Source organism: Oncorhynchus keta, chromosome 23 (genome assembly GCF_023373465.1).
Source record: "Oncorhynchus keta strain PuntledgeMale-10-30-2019 chromosome 23, Oket_V2, whole genome shotgun sequence".
Lineage (NCBI taxonomy): Eukaryota > Metazoa > Chordata > Actinopteri > Salmoniformes > Salmonidae > Oncorhynchus > Oncorhynchus keta.
Genome location: NC_068443.1, coordinates 19,072,387 through 19,089,440, shown reverse-complemented (window position 1 = coordinate 19,089,440; position 17,054 = coordinate 19,072,387). Strand labels below are relative to the sequence as shown.

The following is a 17,054-nucleotide window of genomic DNA, read 5'->3' as shown; positions in this document are numbered from 1 at the left end:
AAGACATGGCTCCCCAAAGAGGAGCGTTTATGTGGTCACTGCACAACATGGGAGGTAGAAACAGAGATGCACTTTCTACTTTACTGTAATACATATTTCTCACAAAAGATTCATTATTCACAGAAATTACTACATTTATTCCAAATGTTAACTTATTAAACCCAGAGGACAAACAAGAAATACTCATGGGCGAAGGAGTAATGGCTCCTCTTGCAGCCAAATATGTATTTGCCTGCCATAGCCTGAGGGACACTGAATAATAACATCTGCACAGCAAATTATTATGATGTTAACGTTATAATAATTAAGGATGAAGTGTGAATAAATTTATCGTATAGTTTGTGTGTGGCAGGCTTACAATGATGGAGAAAAAAAAACATTTGAGAGTGCGCTGACCCTGGTGCTAGAGGGTGTACCAGACTAGAAAAGTTTGGGGACCACTGGTCTAGAGAAATAGAAATGTCTGATTCTGTGATGTTTGTGCTGTGATATCCATGAGAAAGAGGTACAAATTTGGCTAAATTACTAATTTCTGGGAAGGTGTTAGAAAGCCCATATCATGTAATTGTCCATTTGAAACTCAACCTCCAGCAGACAACACCACAATAGACATACTCTATATATAAAAGTATGTGGACACCCCTACAAATTAGTGGATTCTGCGATTTCAGCAATATCCGTTGCTAATAGGTATATCAAATTGAGCACACTGCCATGCAAACATTGGCAGTAGAATGGCCTTACTGAAGTGACTTTCAACCGTCATAGGATGCCACCTTTCTAACAAGTCAGTTCATCATGCTAGAGCTGCCCTAGTAAGTGGTCGCAATTGTAAATGAGAACTTGTTCTCAACTTGCCTACCTGGTTAAATAAAGGTGAAATAAAAATTAAAATGCTGCTATTGTAAAGTGGGAAGGTCTAGGAGCAACAACGGCTCAGCCGAGAAGTGGTAGGCCACACAAGCTCACAGCATACAAAGACATTCTAGACGATTCTGTGCATCTAACTTTGTGGCAACAGATTGGGGAAGGCCCTTTCCTGTTTCAGCATGGCAATGCTACTGAGCACAAAGTGAGGTCCATACAGAAATGGTTTGTCGAGATTGGTGTGGAAGGACTTGACTGGCCATCACAGAGCCCTGACATCAACCCCATCAAACACCTTTGGGATTAATTGGAACATCAACTGCGAGCTAGGCCTAATCACCCAACATCTGTGCCTGACCTCACTAATGCTCTTCTGGCTGAATGAAAGCAAGTCCCCGCAGCAATGTTCCAACATCTAGTGGAAAGCCTTCCCAGAAAAGTATAGGGGACCAACTCCATATTAATGCCCTTGATTTTGGAATGAGATGTTCGATGAGCAGGTGTCCACATACCTTTGGTCATGTAGTGTACTTTCAACCATACTGTGGATTTTGGAACTCCAATTTAATTATTCCAAAAACAACAACTTCTTTTCACAAATGGCCCTTATAAAAGGCCTGTTTTGTGCGACGGCCACTGAAAGGGACAAACCGTGAGAACCTGGAGAAGGGTGTTGGGGAAAACGCTTTTCTTAATTCACAGCTGTGTCTTTGAAGCTTCCCCTTCATGCTCCCAAAGCATATTAAAAAAGATTAGTACACTTGGACAAGGATTCAAACGTCATCATCTGCTTTGTCTAAAGCTTCCACCTCGGGGAAGCAAACAAGGGTTGGCTACAGCTGAGATTATGTCCGTATCTGGGTCAGACTTTGTAGAAGGTTCACCAGGCCTCAAGCTACCATTCAAAACTTGAGATGTTCCAAGATAACAACAGTTACAACAGAAATAAACAGTTTCTACCATAACTTTCGAAATTCAATTATCTTCAAATAATATTCTCACTTTTGCACCTATAGCTGCTAAGATTCTGTGCCATCTATTCACCAGAGCATTCACTTGAGAAATACCTGCTTGCCCCCCGCCGATTCTCTTTGTAAATAATTTACTTATTATTTGTAGTCTCTTTGTCAAATTCTTTCATTTATACTCCGAGAGCAATTTGAATCAGTGGTGGATTACTTTATTATGAACAAGATGTTAATGAACTGAATAAATCATGTCCTCAAAGTATCACCAGGATCCATCGAAGCCTCAGAGTCAGAGAGCAGCAGTCTCACAGAAGCCTCCACACTTTCACATACATCTAAGACAGTAGTCAAAGACATGGGAAGCTGGAAGGCACAGAAGGTCAAAATTCAATAATGTGAAACACAATTGTTTGAAAACATTACCTGACAGGTAATATTTAATTTAATTTATAAGATTGAAATGCCCTTTGAGAACAATGCAGCAAAGGAGGCCAAATCCTCATACTAAACTTAGTTTAATTGTCCTGTACTGTACGGTTGAACTTATCAAGATAAACCCTGTCAGACTTCTTAAACTAGCAGATCGATTTGGAGAATGGAGATGGCACATGTCCCTTTAAACAATAATTATGTTGGCATTACTTTACTCACCAGTAGATTTAGAAACTAAAAATAAGTGACACCAGCTGTTATGAGGACAGTAGGGTAGTCTCTTTCTGCCATGTGTACTGAAAACACTATAAGGGCCCTGTGCAAAAACTGCCCCTATAGCCTATCAGACGGCAAGGTGGAGCTATTAGCTTATTGCTCAAACCTATCAAATCCTCTCAGATATCCAAAACTGTCGAGGGTCTCTAGGGGTTAGGGATTCTTTTTCTGAACAGGGCCTACATATGTTACTGAATTCTACCCAAACTAAACAATAGTTGATTTTGTTGCAACCTCTAATTCAAGGAAACAGGCAGACAACAGATTTTTTTTTTAAACACCAATAGCTGGCATGATCAACATTATCCCCACATCATCCTAAAACAATGTAGAAAATAGTAAAAATTAAGGAAAACCCTTGAATGAGTAGATGTGTCCAAACTTTTGACTGGTACTGTGTAATATGACAGTTAATTCCTCCAGGAGTAATAATGTTATTTGGGAGATCTTCATGTTTGCTGAGTACTGGAGGAGGATATACAGTGCCTTGCGAAAGTATTCGGCCCCCTTGAACTTTGCGACCTTTTGCCACATTTCAGGCTTCAAACATAAAGATATAAAACTGTATTTTTTGTGAAGAATCAACAACAAGTGGGACACAATCATGAAGTGGAACGACATTTATTGGATATTTAAAACTTTTTTAACAAATCAAAAACTGAAAAATTGGGCGTGCAAAATTATTCAGCCCCCTTAAGTTAATACTTTGTAGCGCCACCTTTTGCTGCGATTACAGCTGTAAGTCGCTTGGGGTATGTCTCTATCAGTTTTGCACATCGAGAGACTGACATTTTTTCCCATTCCTCCTTGCAAAACAGCTCGAGCTCAGTGAGGTTGGATGGAGAGCATTTGTGAACAGCAGTTTTCAGTTCTTTCCACAGATTCTCAATTGGATTCAGGTCTGGACTTTGACTTGGCCATTCTAACACCTGGATATGTTTATTTTTGAACCATTCCATTGTAGATTTTGCTTTATGTTTTGGATCATTGTCTTGTTGGAAGACAAATCTCCGTCCCAGTCTCAGGTCTTTTGCAGACTCCATCAGGTTTTCTTCCAGAATGGTCCTGTATTTGGCTCCATCCATCTTCCCATCAATTTTAACCATCTTCCCTGTCCCACCATCTTCAGGCCCAAACCATGATGCTGCCACCACCATGTTTGACAGTGGAGATGATGTGTTCAGGGTGATGAGCTGTGTTGCTTTTACGCCAAACATAACGTTTTGCATTGTTGCCTAAAAGTTCGATTTTGGTTTCATCTGACCAGAGCACCTTCTTCCACATGTTCGGTGTGTCTCCCAGGTGGCTTGTGGCAAACTTTAAACAACACTTTTTATGGATATCTTTAAGAAATGGCTTTCTTCTTGCCACTCTTCCATAAAGGCCAGATTTGTGCAATATACGACTGATTGTTGTCCTATGGACAGAGTCCCCCACCTCAGCTGTAGATCTCTGCAGTTCATCCAGAGTGATCATGGGCCTCTTGGCTGCATCTCTGATCAGTCTTCTTCTTGTATGAGCTGAAAGTTTAGAGGGACGGCCAGGTCTTGGTAGATTTGCAGTGGTCTGATACTCCTTCCATTTCAATATTATCACTTGCACAGTGCTCCTTGGGATGTTTAAAGCTTGGGAAATCTTTTTGTATCCAAATCCGGCTTTAAACTTCTTCACAACAGTATCTCGGACCTGCCTGGTGTGTTCCTTGTTCTTCATGATGCTCTCTGCGCTTTTAACGGACCTCTGAGACTATCACAGTGCAGGTGCATTTATACGGAGACTTGATTACACACAGGTGGATTGTATTTATCATCATTAGTCATTTAGGTCAACATTGGATCATTCAGAGATCCTCACTGAACTTCTGGAGAGAGTTTGCTGCACTGAAAGTAAAGGGGCTGAATAATTTTGCATGCTCAATTTTTCAGTTTTTTATTTGTTAAAAAAGTTTGAAATATCCAATAAATGTCGTTCCACTTCATGATTGTGTCCCACTTGTTGTTGATTCTTCACAAAAAAATACAGTTTTATATCTTTATGTTTGAAGCCTGAAATGTGGCAAAAGGTCGCAAAGTTCAAGGGGGCCGAATACTTTCGCAAGGCACTGTAAATCTCATGAGCCTCTGGAGTCCTGATTCTATATGGAGAATAGTCAGCACTCACCATGTCAGTGTCCAGTTTTGAAGTGGAGGGTGACTGGCAGTGTACAGGGAGAATGTGGCATTGTTTAAAAATCAGTGTTTACTTTTAACGTGCAGTGAAACTGTGGCAGTGTTCAGTATTCAGTGTTCAGCATGGGGAGACTGGTGCTGATTAGACAGCCAATTCCTTAGAGTCGATTGTGTGTCCAATGAAGGCAGTGAAGTGTTCACAAAACATCCTGGCCAGGATTTATTCATTGACAAGTGGAGGTAGAGAGCGAGAGAGAGAGAGAGAGAGAGAGAGAGAGAGAGAGAGAGAGAGAGAGAGAGAGAGAGAGTGTGAGTGTGAGTGTGAGTGTGAGAGAGAGGAGTAATGTTCAAGTGCTGTCCAATTAAGTGTCAAATTAAAGTAACTAATTTGCTCAAGTGGCAAAAGAATACTCAGCCACCCAAGTGAGAAATGCCTTTTTGGTACCTAAGAGGTATAATGGTTCAATGTCACAGCATTGGGTTTACAGGAATTCACATTCATTCAAATGTAATGCATGGTAGACTATATACAGTGCATTCGGAAAGTATTCAGACCCCTTGACTTTTTCCACATCTTGATACGTTACAGCCTTATGCTCATCAATCTACACACAACACCCCATATTGACAAAGTGAAAACAGGTTTGCAGAAATTTTGTACATTTATTAAAAATAAAAATCGGTTTCATTATTTAAATATTCAGACCCTTTATTATGAGATTCGAAATTGAGCTCAGGTGCAAACTGTTTTTAATGTAATTTAACTAAGCAAGTCAGTTAATTAAGAAGAACCCATTCTTATTTACAATGACGACCTACCAAAAGGCAAAAGTCATCCTGTGGGGATATATATATATATATGACAAAACACACATCACGACAAGAGAGACACCACAATGCTACATGAAGAGAGACCTTAGACAACAACATAGCAAGGCAGCAACACATGACAACACAGCATGGTAGCAACACAACATGACAACAACATGGTAGCAACACAACATGGCGGTGGCATAACATGGTAGCAGCACAAATCATGGTACAAACATTATTGGACACAGACAACAGCACAAAGGGCAAGACGGTAGATACAACTATATATCACGAGAAGCAGCCACAACTGTCAGTAAGAGTGTCCATCTTTGAATGAAGAGATGGAGAAAACCTGTCCAGTTAGTGTGTTTTTTGCAGCTCGGTCCAGTCGCTAGCTGCAGTGAACTGAAAAGAGGAGCAACCCAGGGATATGTGTGCTTTGGGGACCTTTAACAGAATGTGACTGGCAGAACAGGTGTTGTATGTGGAGGATGAGGGCTGCAGTAGGTATCTCAGATAGAGGGGAGTGGGGACTAAGAGGGTTTTATAAATAAGCATCAACCAGTTGGTCTTGAGATGGGTATACAGAGATGACCAGTTTACAGAGGAGTATAGAGTGCGGTGATGTGCCCTATAAGGAGCATTGTTGAGCAAAGTACAGTGAATGGAGAAAAGTACGGAGCAAAGTACAGAGAGATCCTTGGTGAAAATCTGCTTCAGAACGCTTCGACCTCAGATAAGGGCGAAGGTTCACTTTCTAACAGGACAACAACACTAAGCACACAGCCAAGACAATGCAAGAGTGGATTTGGGATACGTCTCTGAACGTCCTTGAGTGGCCCAGCCAGAGCCCGGACTTGAACCCGATCGAACATCTCTGGAGAGACATGTAAATAGCTGTGCAGCGATGCTCCTCATCCAACCTGACAGAGCTTGAGAGGATCTGCAGAGAAGAATGGGAGAAACTCCCCAAATACAGGTGTGCCAAGCTTGTAGCATCATACCCAATAAGATTCTAGGCTGTATCACTGCCAAAGGTCTTTCAACAAAGTACTGAGTGAAGGGTCTGAATACTTATGTCAATGTGATATTTACGTTTTTTTACATTTGCAAAAATTTGCAAAGATTTCTAAAAAACATTTTTTTGCTTTGTCATTGTGGGGTATTGATGAGGGGGGGGGGAATCCATTTGATACATTTTAGAATAAGACTGCAACATAACAAAATGTGAATAAAGTCAAGGGCTCTGAATACTTTCCGAATGCACTTTCCGAATTACAATCAGTTTCATGAGGACACAAGTGTCCTTCACATTGGTGATCTACCAATTGATACAAATTATTATCGTAATTGACTTGAATATTTGGCATATCAGGATATTATTCAAAATTAAAAATACATCATTACAGCAGAGTATCGGAATATTATTTTAGCTGATTTTTATATCTATATGTTGACAGCAGGTATCGACTCTAAAGGTTTCCACACTGTCTACGCAAACAGAGCCGACAGAGGTCCATTTGTGTCGCTCTCTATGTAGTTCTACGTACATTTATTTGTGAGGGCGATTTTTTTTTACCTGATGCAAATGGACCTCCGTCGGCTCCGTTTGCGTAGACTATGTAGAACCCTTCAGACCCAAAAACGTTTTTTTTTTTTTATAGGTAGCGAAAATGATCTGTTCCTGCGCCAAAACTCTGTCCTCCTTTTTCTTTTCAAATGGCAAGGAAACATGTTTTCAGAACTTTTATTTTCATGACTGAGAAAAATTGTTTGGACCATCAAAACGGAATGAAATTGCAGTATCAAATCCCAATCATCACCTACGGTTTGTGATAATATCGTATTGTGTGGTCCTACTGCAGTCAACTCTTTCCAACACATTACGTGAAAAAGCTTGACATTCTATTATTGTAATATCACCAACTATTTAGTGTGTTAAAGACCAGCTTGCTTTCCACTGCTCCAGCTTGCTTTCCGTTGGATCGTCAAGCCACGGCTAATCCCTGTGGTGGGACTCTGTTTTCTATCTCTCTGATTTAGTGAAAGTGACAAGTGCTATCCCCGCAATACTGCAAAAAAATGTGTTGTTCTCTCTAGACCTGCGGGGCAGGCAGGTGTCAGTGCTTTGTTCCAGCTGACTCTTAATTGCCAGCGGTTGAAGCAATCAGTAGCACTTGATTGGTGTGATATTGGATTTGCTCTTTAAGAAGCTATAAAACTATAAACACTATAAGCCAGACTCGTTGCTTTACTGGACACAGGGTCATGCAGAATGATGGGTTGACAGTGGAAAGGAAAACTGATTCAGTCTGACTAATCAGAGTTACACACTCCAATTTTGATTTAACTGAATTGGACGAGCACTTGAGGCAACAGAGAAGTGGCTTGAAATTAGATGAGGCTCCTGAGGGACGACACACAATTGTGACACCAAAGTGTTAATATACAGTATTTGTTTCTCTAGAGGTCTTGGGAAGATCCAGTGACCTAGAGGCTGGCCAGTTATTGAATGACACGGTTATGACATCGAAGGGACAGACAATGATGGACCTCCTTCCAAACAGCCTGGTAAAGCATGTTTTAAATAAACCATGGAATTAGATGAACACTCATACAAAAAAGGCACACAGAGGAGGTTTAAAAATGTATAAACCTCTTAAAGAGCCACTCCGTTGACATTAACATTTAGACGTTTTGAAAGGAAAGGAAATAATCAATATACTGTGCGGCACCCTATCTGAGAGGGTCCGTTGCCGTTTGAAACCTCTGATTTCTGTTCAATTGTTTCCAAAACCAACTAATGTAACCATGGCATGTGGCCCACTAAACTGTTCTTTTTAGTGCACTGTCGGCCAACTAGGTGACTTGACAGTCACAGTGGTATCTTTAGAACCGCAAAGTCAAAATACTGAGCCGATTATGAGTCCAGGCATACAGTATCTTCAACCCTCCCAGTAACAATTCAGTGACCTGAATTTGAACTCTTATTCTAATATGCAGGCCTACAACTGCATGTCCAATATTGTTCATTGTACTGTAATCCCAAGGAGACAATCATTCAGTGAATAGAAATCATTCTGACTATCATACAGATGTAGGATCTTAATTTGAGACAGTTTGCTACAGCAGGAAAATTATCCTGTAGCAAAAGGAAAAGTTCATTATTAAGTGGATTATAATTAATGGACATTTTTGTAGAGGTTGATTAGATTTTTTGTAAGGGAAAATCAAGTCAGTGGAAATTACAATCTTCAGAATAATTTTTAAACCTCAAAAACACTACACGTTTTAAATATCCTACATTGTAAGAAAGTTCTCCTGCAACAGGGTGATCAAATTAAGATCCTACATCTGTAGGCAAGATTTGTGTCTAAAGAGTCACCTGTCACAGAATATGTTGCTTTTACGTAAAATGCTATTTTACATAATCTTGGCCTAAGGTTGTACAGCTTTAGAAGTGTCTTAATAAGGTGAATTCACATAAGAGTGTGGAAGTTGTTCTTGATCTGCATAACAAAGTCTCCTGAAATAACAGAAATACAAAGCATAAATTAGCAGTCACAAAGTTATGTTAAAGTGAAAATATACAGATCCAAACTCTATAGGTAAGGCATATCAAAATAACTATATTGTACGTCCTTATCATGGATTATAGATAGCGGTATTTATGTTCAATGTTGTGTCATAGTAGATGTACTGTTGTGAGCGGTGATGTAATAGTAAAAAAAAAGATTGGTGGGTAAATGCTGACCACCGTTCGTGTTGTGTAAAGTAACGCTGTCACGACTTCCGCCCTCTCCTTTCGGCGGTCGATGTCACCGACCTTCTAGCCATCACTGATCCATTTTTCATTTTCCATTGGTTTTGTCTTGTCTTCGTTCACACCTGGTTCCAATCCCATCAATTACATGTTGTTTATTTAACCCTCTGTTTCCCCTCATGTTCTTGTCGGAGATTGTTTGATTGTATGTTTTGTGTCGGTGTCGGTGTTTGGGTTTTGTACCCATTTTTATTATTTTTTGTATATATTTTGGGGGGTTTTATGAGCACTTATTAAACGACTCTGTTTATACCAAGTTCGTTCTCCTGCACTTGACTTCCCTGCCACCAACACGCACCCATTACAAACACTCTCTATATTCATTTTTAATACATTTTTCTGCAAAAGGTGGATTTGCATTTGCCCTCCACTACACTTCTGGTGTAAGTCTCTAGGGTGTATTCCAGAGAAGTAAGTGGTTGTGGATACTGGAAAGAGGTATGACCCCTGTATGACATAATTGTATGACACCATGTGGTCAGGATAACCACATTATGGCAGCTCAGTTGGCTCAGGGCCCATATGACCCCGTACTGTAACATCCTGCTGGGTTCACTGAGTATAACGGCCTGTCTAGCACGCTTAACATGAATCTGTGAAATACATTGATCTACACATGCTGATTTCGTTCCCCATCGTCTCTGAGCTTGACTGTCTGTATTGCTAGGACTCTCAAGATACACTAAATATTATTAAATGACTAAAAGTATGTGGACACCTGGTCTCTGAACATCTCATTCCAAAATGCATAGTCACTTTAACCCTACCTTCCCCTAATTACCTTGACTAACCTGTACCCCCACACATTGACTCGGTACCCTTTATATAGCCTCGCTATTGGTATTCTATTGTGTTAGATTTTATTTTTTACTTTCGTTTATTTAGTAAATATTTTCTTAACTCTGTTTCTTGAACTGCATTGTTGGTTAAGGGCTTGCAAATAAGCATTTCACGGTAATGCCTGTTGTATTCAGAATACGTGACAAATGCAATTTGATTTGAATTAGATTTTAAATCATGGGCATTAATATGGAGTGGTTCCCCCTTTTCTTGCCATAACACCCTCCACTCTTCTGGGAAGGCTTTCCACTAGATGATGGAACATTACTGTGGGGACTTGCTTCCATTCAGCCACAAGAGCATTGAGGAGGTCGGGAACGGATGTTGGGCGATTAGGCTTGGCTCGCAGTCGGTGTTCCAATTCATCTCAAAGGTGTTCGATGGGGTTGAGGTCAGGGCTCTGTGCAGGCCAGTCAAGTTCTTCCTTTCTGTATGGACCTCGCTTTGTACATGGGGGCATTGTCATACTGAAACAGGAAAGGGCCTTCCCCAAACTGTTGCCACAAAGTTGGAAGCACAGAACCGTCTAGAATGTCATTGTATGCTTTAGCATTAAGATTTCTCATCACTGAAACTAAGGGGCCTAGCCCGAACCATGAAAAACAGCCCCAGACCATTATTCCTCCTCCACTAAACGTTATAGTTGGTACTATGCATATGGGCAGGTAGCGTTCTCCTAGCATCTGCCAAACACAGATTCATCCTTCGGACTACCAGAGGATGAAGCGTGATTCATCACTCCAGAGAACGTGTTCCACTGCTCCAGACTCCATTGGCGGTGAGATTTACACCACTCCAGCCGATGCTTGGCATTGCGCATAGTGATCTCACACCTCAATCACACCGACAGCGTCATTGCATTTTGGTACACCAGGAATTCATTAATTTCCAATGGAACACTGCATTTGCCTTGGAGCATTGCGTTGCAGATCGAATGTATGCCCCAAACTGTATGTGTAAATGGCTTGATAGAAATCATAGCAGTTGAATGTTGAAATTTTGTTGCACACATATCCAGATTATGGTCCGTAACATTTTGCGCAATGACGCTGTCGGTGTGATCAATGCGTTAGGCTTGTGTGCGGCTGCTCGGGCCATGGAAACCCATTTAATGAAGCTCCCGATTAACAGTTATTGTGCTGAAGTTGCTTCCAGAGGCAGTTTGGAACTCAGTAGTGAGTTGCAACCAAGGACAGACAATTTTTACGTGCTACAGCACTCAACACTGAGCTCTGCAGTAAGGCCATTCTACTGCCAATGTTTGTCTATGGAGATTGCATCGCTGTGTGCTCTATTATACACCTGTCAGCAACCAGAATCCACTAATTTGAAGAGGTGTCCACATACTTTTGTATATATAGTGTATATAAAAGAGCGGGACTGTAATATTACACGCCTGCTGCAAAGATTGAGCAAACTGAATTTCTTGTCTTTGAGTTTCTTGTCTTTAAAGGTGCACTATGCCGAATTCGCTCTGCCATTTCCTGGTTGCTAAATTTCTTATAGTTCACCTAAAATCAGTTTAGTGTAGAGAATCATTGTACCATCTTAAAACGCTGTGAAATATTTTTTCCATAGCCAAAGATATTGTATTGTTTGAAGCTGGTATACAAAACTGCAAGTAAAAGATGCAAAAATTAAATTTAACCTATTTAATCCCTATTTTTTCCCAGACAAGAAAATTACTAACCCTTTGAAATAATCAATAATTATTTGGGGGAATTTTCCATGGAAATGTAGGTGAAAAGGTGTGTTTTATGGTCGGTCACAATTGGTGGGATAATGTGATGTATACTGAATTAACATATTTTTGTCCTACGCAGTCATCAAAATTCTTATCCCAGCCCAGTTATTAACACATTTAAACTCTGTCACTGGCAGTCTCCAGCATTGTCACTAGAATGCCCCATCACATTCTAGTGTGACTATTTTACATATCAAAAACCCTTATACAACACCGATATGAATACTGAGAGCAAAGACAAAAAACAACAACCATCAACACATTTCAACATTGTTACTTTATTGTAACATGCATTGTTGCTTTAGTGCAACATGTATTGAAACATTAATATTGCAACTTTATTGGAACATTGTCATTATGACATTTCAGTGCAACATTCACTAACAACTGTATAGCAGTCGTGTGATTAATTCACATTGAACATAAAGGTAACATTTAGGATAGAGGTAGCCTGTAGAGTATGCATTCAAGTAGAGGCCTACACGGAACAAAATAAAATAATATATATATATATATATATATATATATATATATATATATATATATACACACATCATACATACATACAGTACATGCATACATACACATATATACATATATGCATACATACACATATATATATATTTATATATTTATATATATTTATATACATTCCAGCTCCTCGTATCGGCCGGGCGAGAGTGGGCATCGAGCCAGGTAAGGTTGAGCAGGCTCGGTGCTCAAGAGTTCCATTGCACCTGCACGGTCCGGTCTATCCAGTGCCACCTACACGCACCAGCCCTCTGGTGGCAGCCCCCCACACCAGGCTTCCTGTGCGTGTCCAGAGCCCAGTACTCCCTATTTCTCCTCCCCGCACTTGCCCTGAGGTGTGTGTCCTCGGCCCAGTACCACCAGTGCCGGTAACACGTACCAGGCCTACAGTGCGCCTCGCCTGTCCAGAGCTGCTAGAGTCTCCCGCCTGTCAAGAGCTGCTAGAGTCTCCCGCCTGTCCAGAGCTGCTAGAGTCTCCCGCCTGTCCAGAGCTGCTAGAGTCTCCCGTCTGTCCAGAGCTGCTAGAGTCTCCCACCTGTCCAGAGCTGCTAGAGTCTCCCGCCTGTCAAGAGCTGCTAGAGTCTCCCGCCTGTCCAGAGCTGCTAGAGTCTCCCGTCTGTACAGAGCTGCTAGAGTCTCCCGTCTGTCATGAGCCGCCAGAGCCGCCAATCTGCAAGGAGCCGCCAGAGCCGCCAGTCTGCAAGGATCCACCAGAGCCGCCAGTCTGCAAGGAGCCACCAGAGCCGCCAGTCTGCAAGGATCTCCCAGAGCCGCCAGTCAGCCAGGATCTTCCAGAGCCGCCAGTCAGCCAGGATCTGCCAGAGCCGCCATTCAGCCAGGATCTGCCAGCGCCGCCATTCAGCCAGGATCTGCCAGCGCCGCCATTCAGCCAGGATCTGCCAGAGCCGCCATTCAGCCAGGATCTGCCAGAGCCGCCATTCAGCCAGGATCTTCCAGAGCCGCCATTCAGCCAGGATCTGCCAGAGCCGCCATTCAGCCAGGATCTGCCAGCGCCGCCATTCAGCCAGGATCTGCCAGAGCCACCATTCAGCCAGGATCTGCCAGAGCCGCCATTCAGCCAGGATCTGCCAGAGCCGCCATTCAGCCAGGATCTGCCAGAGCCGCCATTCAGCCAGGATCTGCCAGAGCCACCATTCAGCCAGGATCTGCCAGAGTCGCCAGTCAGCCAGGAGCTGCCAGAGCCGTCAGTCAGCCAGAAGCTGCCAGAGCCGTCAACCAGCCTGAGCTACCTCTCAGTCCTAAGCTACCCCTCAGGCCTAAGCTACCCCTCAGTCCTGAGCTACCCCTCGGTGATGAGCTACCCCTCGGTCATGAGCTACCTCTCAGTCATGAGCTACCTCTCAGTCAGGAGGCACCTCTCAGTCCAGAGGCGCTCCTCAGTCCAGTGGAGCCCTTTGTTAGGGTTCCTAGGCCAAGGTCGGTGGCGAGGGTCGCCACTCAAGGGACGCTAAGGAGGTGGACAAAGACAATGGTGGAGTGGGGTCCACGTCCAGTGCCAGAGCCGACCACCACGGACAGATGCCCACCCAGACCCTCCCCTATAGGTTTAGGTTGTGCAGTCGGAGTCCACACCTTGGGGGGGGGTACTGTCACGTTCTGACCATAGTTCTTTTGTGTTTTCCTTGTTTTAGTGTTGGTCAGGACGTGAACTCGGTGGGCATTCTATGTTGTGTGTCTCGTCTGTCCGTTTCTATGTATGGCCTAATATGGTTCTCAATCAGAGGCAGGTGTTAGTCATTGTCTCTGATTGGGAACCATATTTAGGTGGCTTGTTTTGTGTTGGGGTTTGTGGGTGGTTGTTTCCTGTCTTTGTGTTCTCTGCGCCAGATAGGACTGTTTCGGGTTTTGCCACGTTTGTTATTTTGTATGTGTGTAGTGTTCACGTTATCGTCTTTTATTAAACATGTTGAACACGAACTACGCTGCATTTTGGTCCTCCTCTCCTTCGACGGAAGAAAGCCGTTACACACTGCCTGTTCACCCCACTATCATCCAGAAGGCGAGGTCAGTACAGGTGCATCAAAGCAGGGACCGAGAGACTGAAAAATAGCTTCTATCTCAAGGCCATCAGACTGTTAAACAGCCACCACTAACATTGAGTGGCTGCTGCCATACATACATGTACAACATGTATCACTAGCCACTTTAAACAATGCCACTTAATATAATGTTTACATACCCTACATTACTCATCTCATATGTATATACTGTACTCTATACCATCTACTGCATCTTGCCATCTTTATGTAATACATGTATCACTAGCCACTTTAAACAATGCCACTTAATATAATGTTTACATACCCTACATTACTCATCTCATATGTATATACTGTACTCGATACCATCTACTGCATCTTGCCTATGCCGTTCGGTACCATCACTCATTCATATATCTTTATGTACATATCCTTCAGCCCCTTACACTTGTGTGTATAAGGTAGCTGTTGTGAAATTGTTAGGCTAGATTACTCGTTGGTTATTACTGCATTGTCGGAACTAGAAGCACAAGCATTTCGCTACACTCACATTAACATCTGCTAACCATGTGTATGTGACAAATAACATTTGATTTGATTTAGTGTGGACATATGGCTTCTGTTAAATCACAGTTGAATGTGAGAGGCAAACTCATTGTCTGTGTATATCCTGAAATTATCAAATCAGTCAACCTATCCCGCTATCATAGCCAACATATTGAATTTCTATATCAGTGCCAATTACTAACAAAAAGCTAAACATTTCACTTTGGATCAGTTTAATACCCTGTATTTTGCTTTATGCTAAATGGCCGACTGGATTCAAACCTCTGTCTCCTGTGTGAACCTGCTGGGCTAAAGCTTAGGCATTAGATTGCTGAGCTAGCACAAGATCTACTGGACAATTAATTGTATGTTAAAATTTCTCAAAAGAGTTGGCTGGTCAACCATCATCTGTGATCTATTGTTTTCATATTGACACCTGTTAGTATTCATTAATCAGAGGCTGTTATTGTATAATCTCATCAACTACTTTCCTGGATGCTGACAATGATGCATTGGGTGACACAGGTGTTTCTCTATATTATCAATCAGCAGGGTGTTGCTGCTCACCAAGGTGGTCTAATTCATCTGGAGAGGTATGGTGATGAAGAGTGAGTGAGTCCACCAACATCACAGGGAAGGAGACAAGGCCAAAACAGACAGGAGAGATAGTGTGTCTTATTTTGACATTGATGATCATGTGTCATAACGGAATGGTTCTTACATAACTGGACAAATTGCTTACAAACAGTGTTCCATATTCGAAAAAATGTTCTTCGCTCAAATAAAAATGTATTGTATCATCACACATCTTGGTAGAAGAAACACATTTCAGCTAATATTTGAGAGCAAGTGGCTGCAAACACTGCATTAATTAATCATTTATTCGAGTTTAAAAATGGCACTTGAGTCTTTGGCTCCATTCCAGCAACCCACCCGCAAACTGAATATGATATTATTGCTGTATCCAATATTAGAAGATTGGCTTCGATTGCACAGTTCACAGTTTCCCCTTCATTTATGATCAAAACATTACGGCTAAATAAGCATTGCCACCCAATTACGCATGGACAGGGACAATCCCCACTATGTAGCCAATGTTAACAGTGTAAAGATGCACGGTGAAAAAATCAAACAAAATATTGAAATGGTTTAATATCTTACTTGTGGTGTTGTACTTCACCCCGTTGATGTACTCTGGACAGGGTCTCTCCATCATCCGTCCGGTGTTGCTCCTTGGCCAACATGTTCCAATCTCATCAGTTGTGGCATTGCAATACAAACCTTTAAATAAACAAAAAAGGCGTTTAAATAATGATAATTAATTGCCCAAGACTACAAGGGAAAGCATTAACCATTGATGACAGTGTCAAAATCCCCCCAACTCGTACCGTCAAAATCCATTAAAGAGAACGATGCGTTTTCGTAGAAAGTGTCTTGAAAGGCATCCATCAAACTACAGTTTGGGTCCCCAAACTCCCCAAAGATGATTTGGTAAATCGTAGCATCCATGGTTCAATTGATACGTTAAATCAAAGAGCTAGGCTTGAAGTCCGAAAGGCTCCGAACACGTTGCCTACTACGTGCATGTGTTTCATCCAAAATAGAATGCCAAGAAATAGTGCGCCCGTTTCAAACCCGTGGAAAGCTGCTCGTCCAATTGACGCACTCGGAATTCTGACTCCACGTAGGCTACTCGAGAGTTTCCTTCTCTCTCCTACTCTCCCTGTACAATCAGATCGATGCAGTGAGCTTCAGCCTACTAGGACAAATTCATAATCGTTCTATGGAATTATGCACAAATGATCAAAGTTAGTTAAATTCATACAGAAAGACGATGTCTCTTACACACTACCCATCTGTTATGTCTCATGACAGCCGGTGTCAGTGAGCTATTGAGACAAATGCGTCCAATCTGGTAGCAGTGGCTGATCCAATGTTCTGATGGAAGCACTGTTGGAAACGAGATTTTATAGTTTTTTTCATAAACCTTTTAGTAAAAAGATTAAAGGTATTTTCTTTAGGTATATATGAGGGGGGGGGGGTGAA

At 41.9% G+C, this 17,054-nt stretch overlaps 1 protein-coding gene across 2 annotated transcripts in view; it reads right to left on the bottom strand.

Moving 5' to 3' along the window:
• LOC118401948 (corticotropin-releasing factor receptor 2-like) overlaps positions 1-17,054 on the bottom strand; it is a 69,121-nt gene that overhangs the window by 44,186 nt on the left and 7,881 nt on the right. The window contains exons 1-2 of one of the 2 annotated variants that reach the window (XM_035799670.2): positions 16,397-16,769; positions 16,170-16,289 (exon numbers count right to left, since the gene is read on the bottom strand). In XM_035799670.2, the coding sequence (XP_035655563.1) occupies positions 16,170-16,289; positions 16,397-16,517 (241 nt within the window). In that variant the 5' untranslated portion in view covers positions 16,518-16,769. Of the gene's footprint in view, positions 1-16,169; positions 16,290-16,396; positions 16,770-17,054 lie in introns of those variants that run through there. The other variant, XM_035799669.2, reaches the window with a different exon arrangement.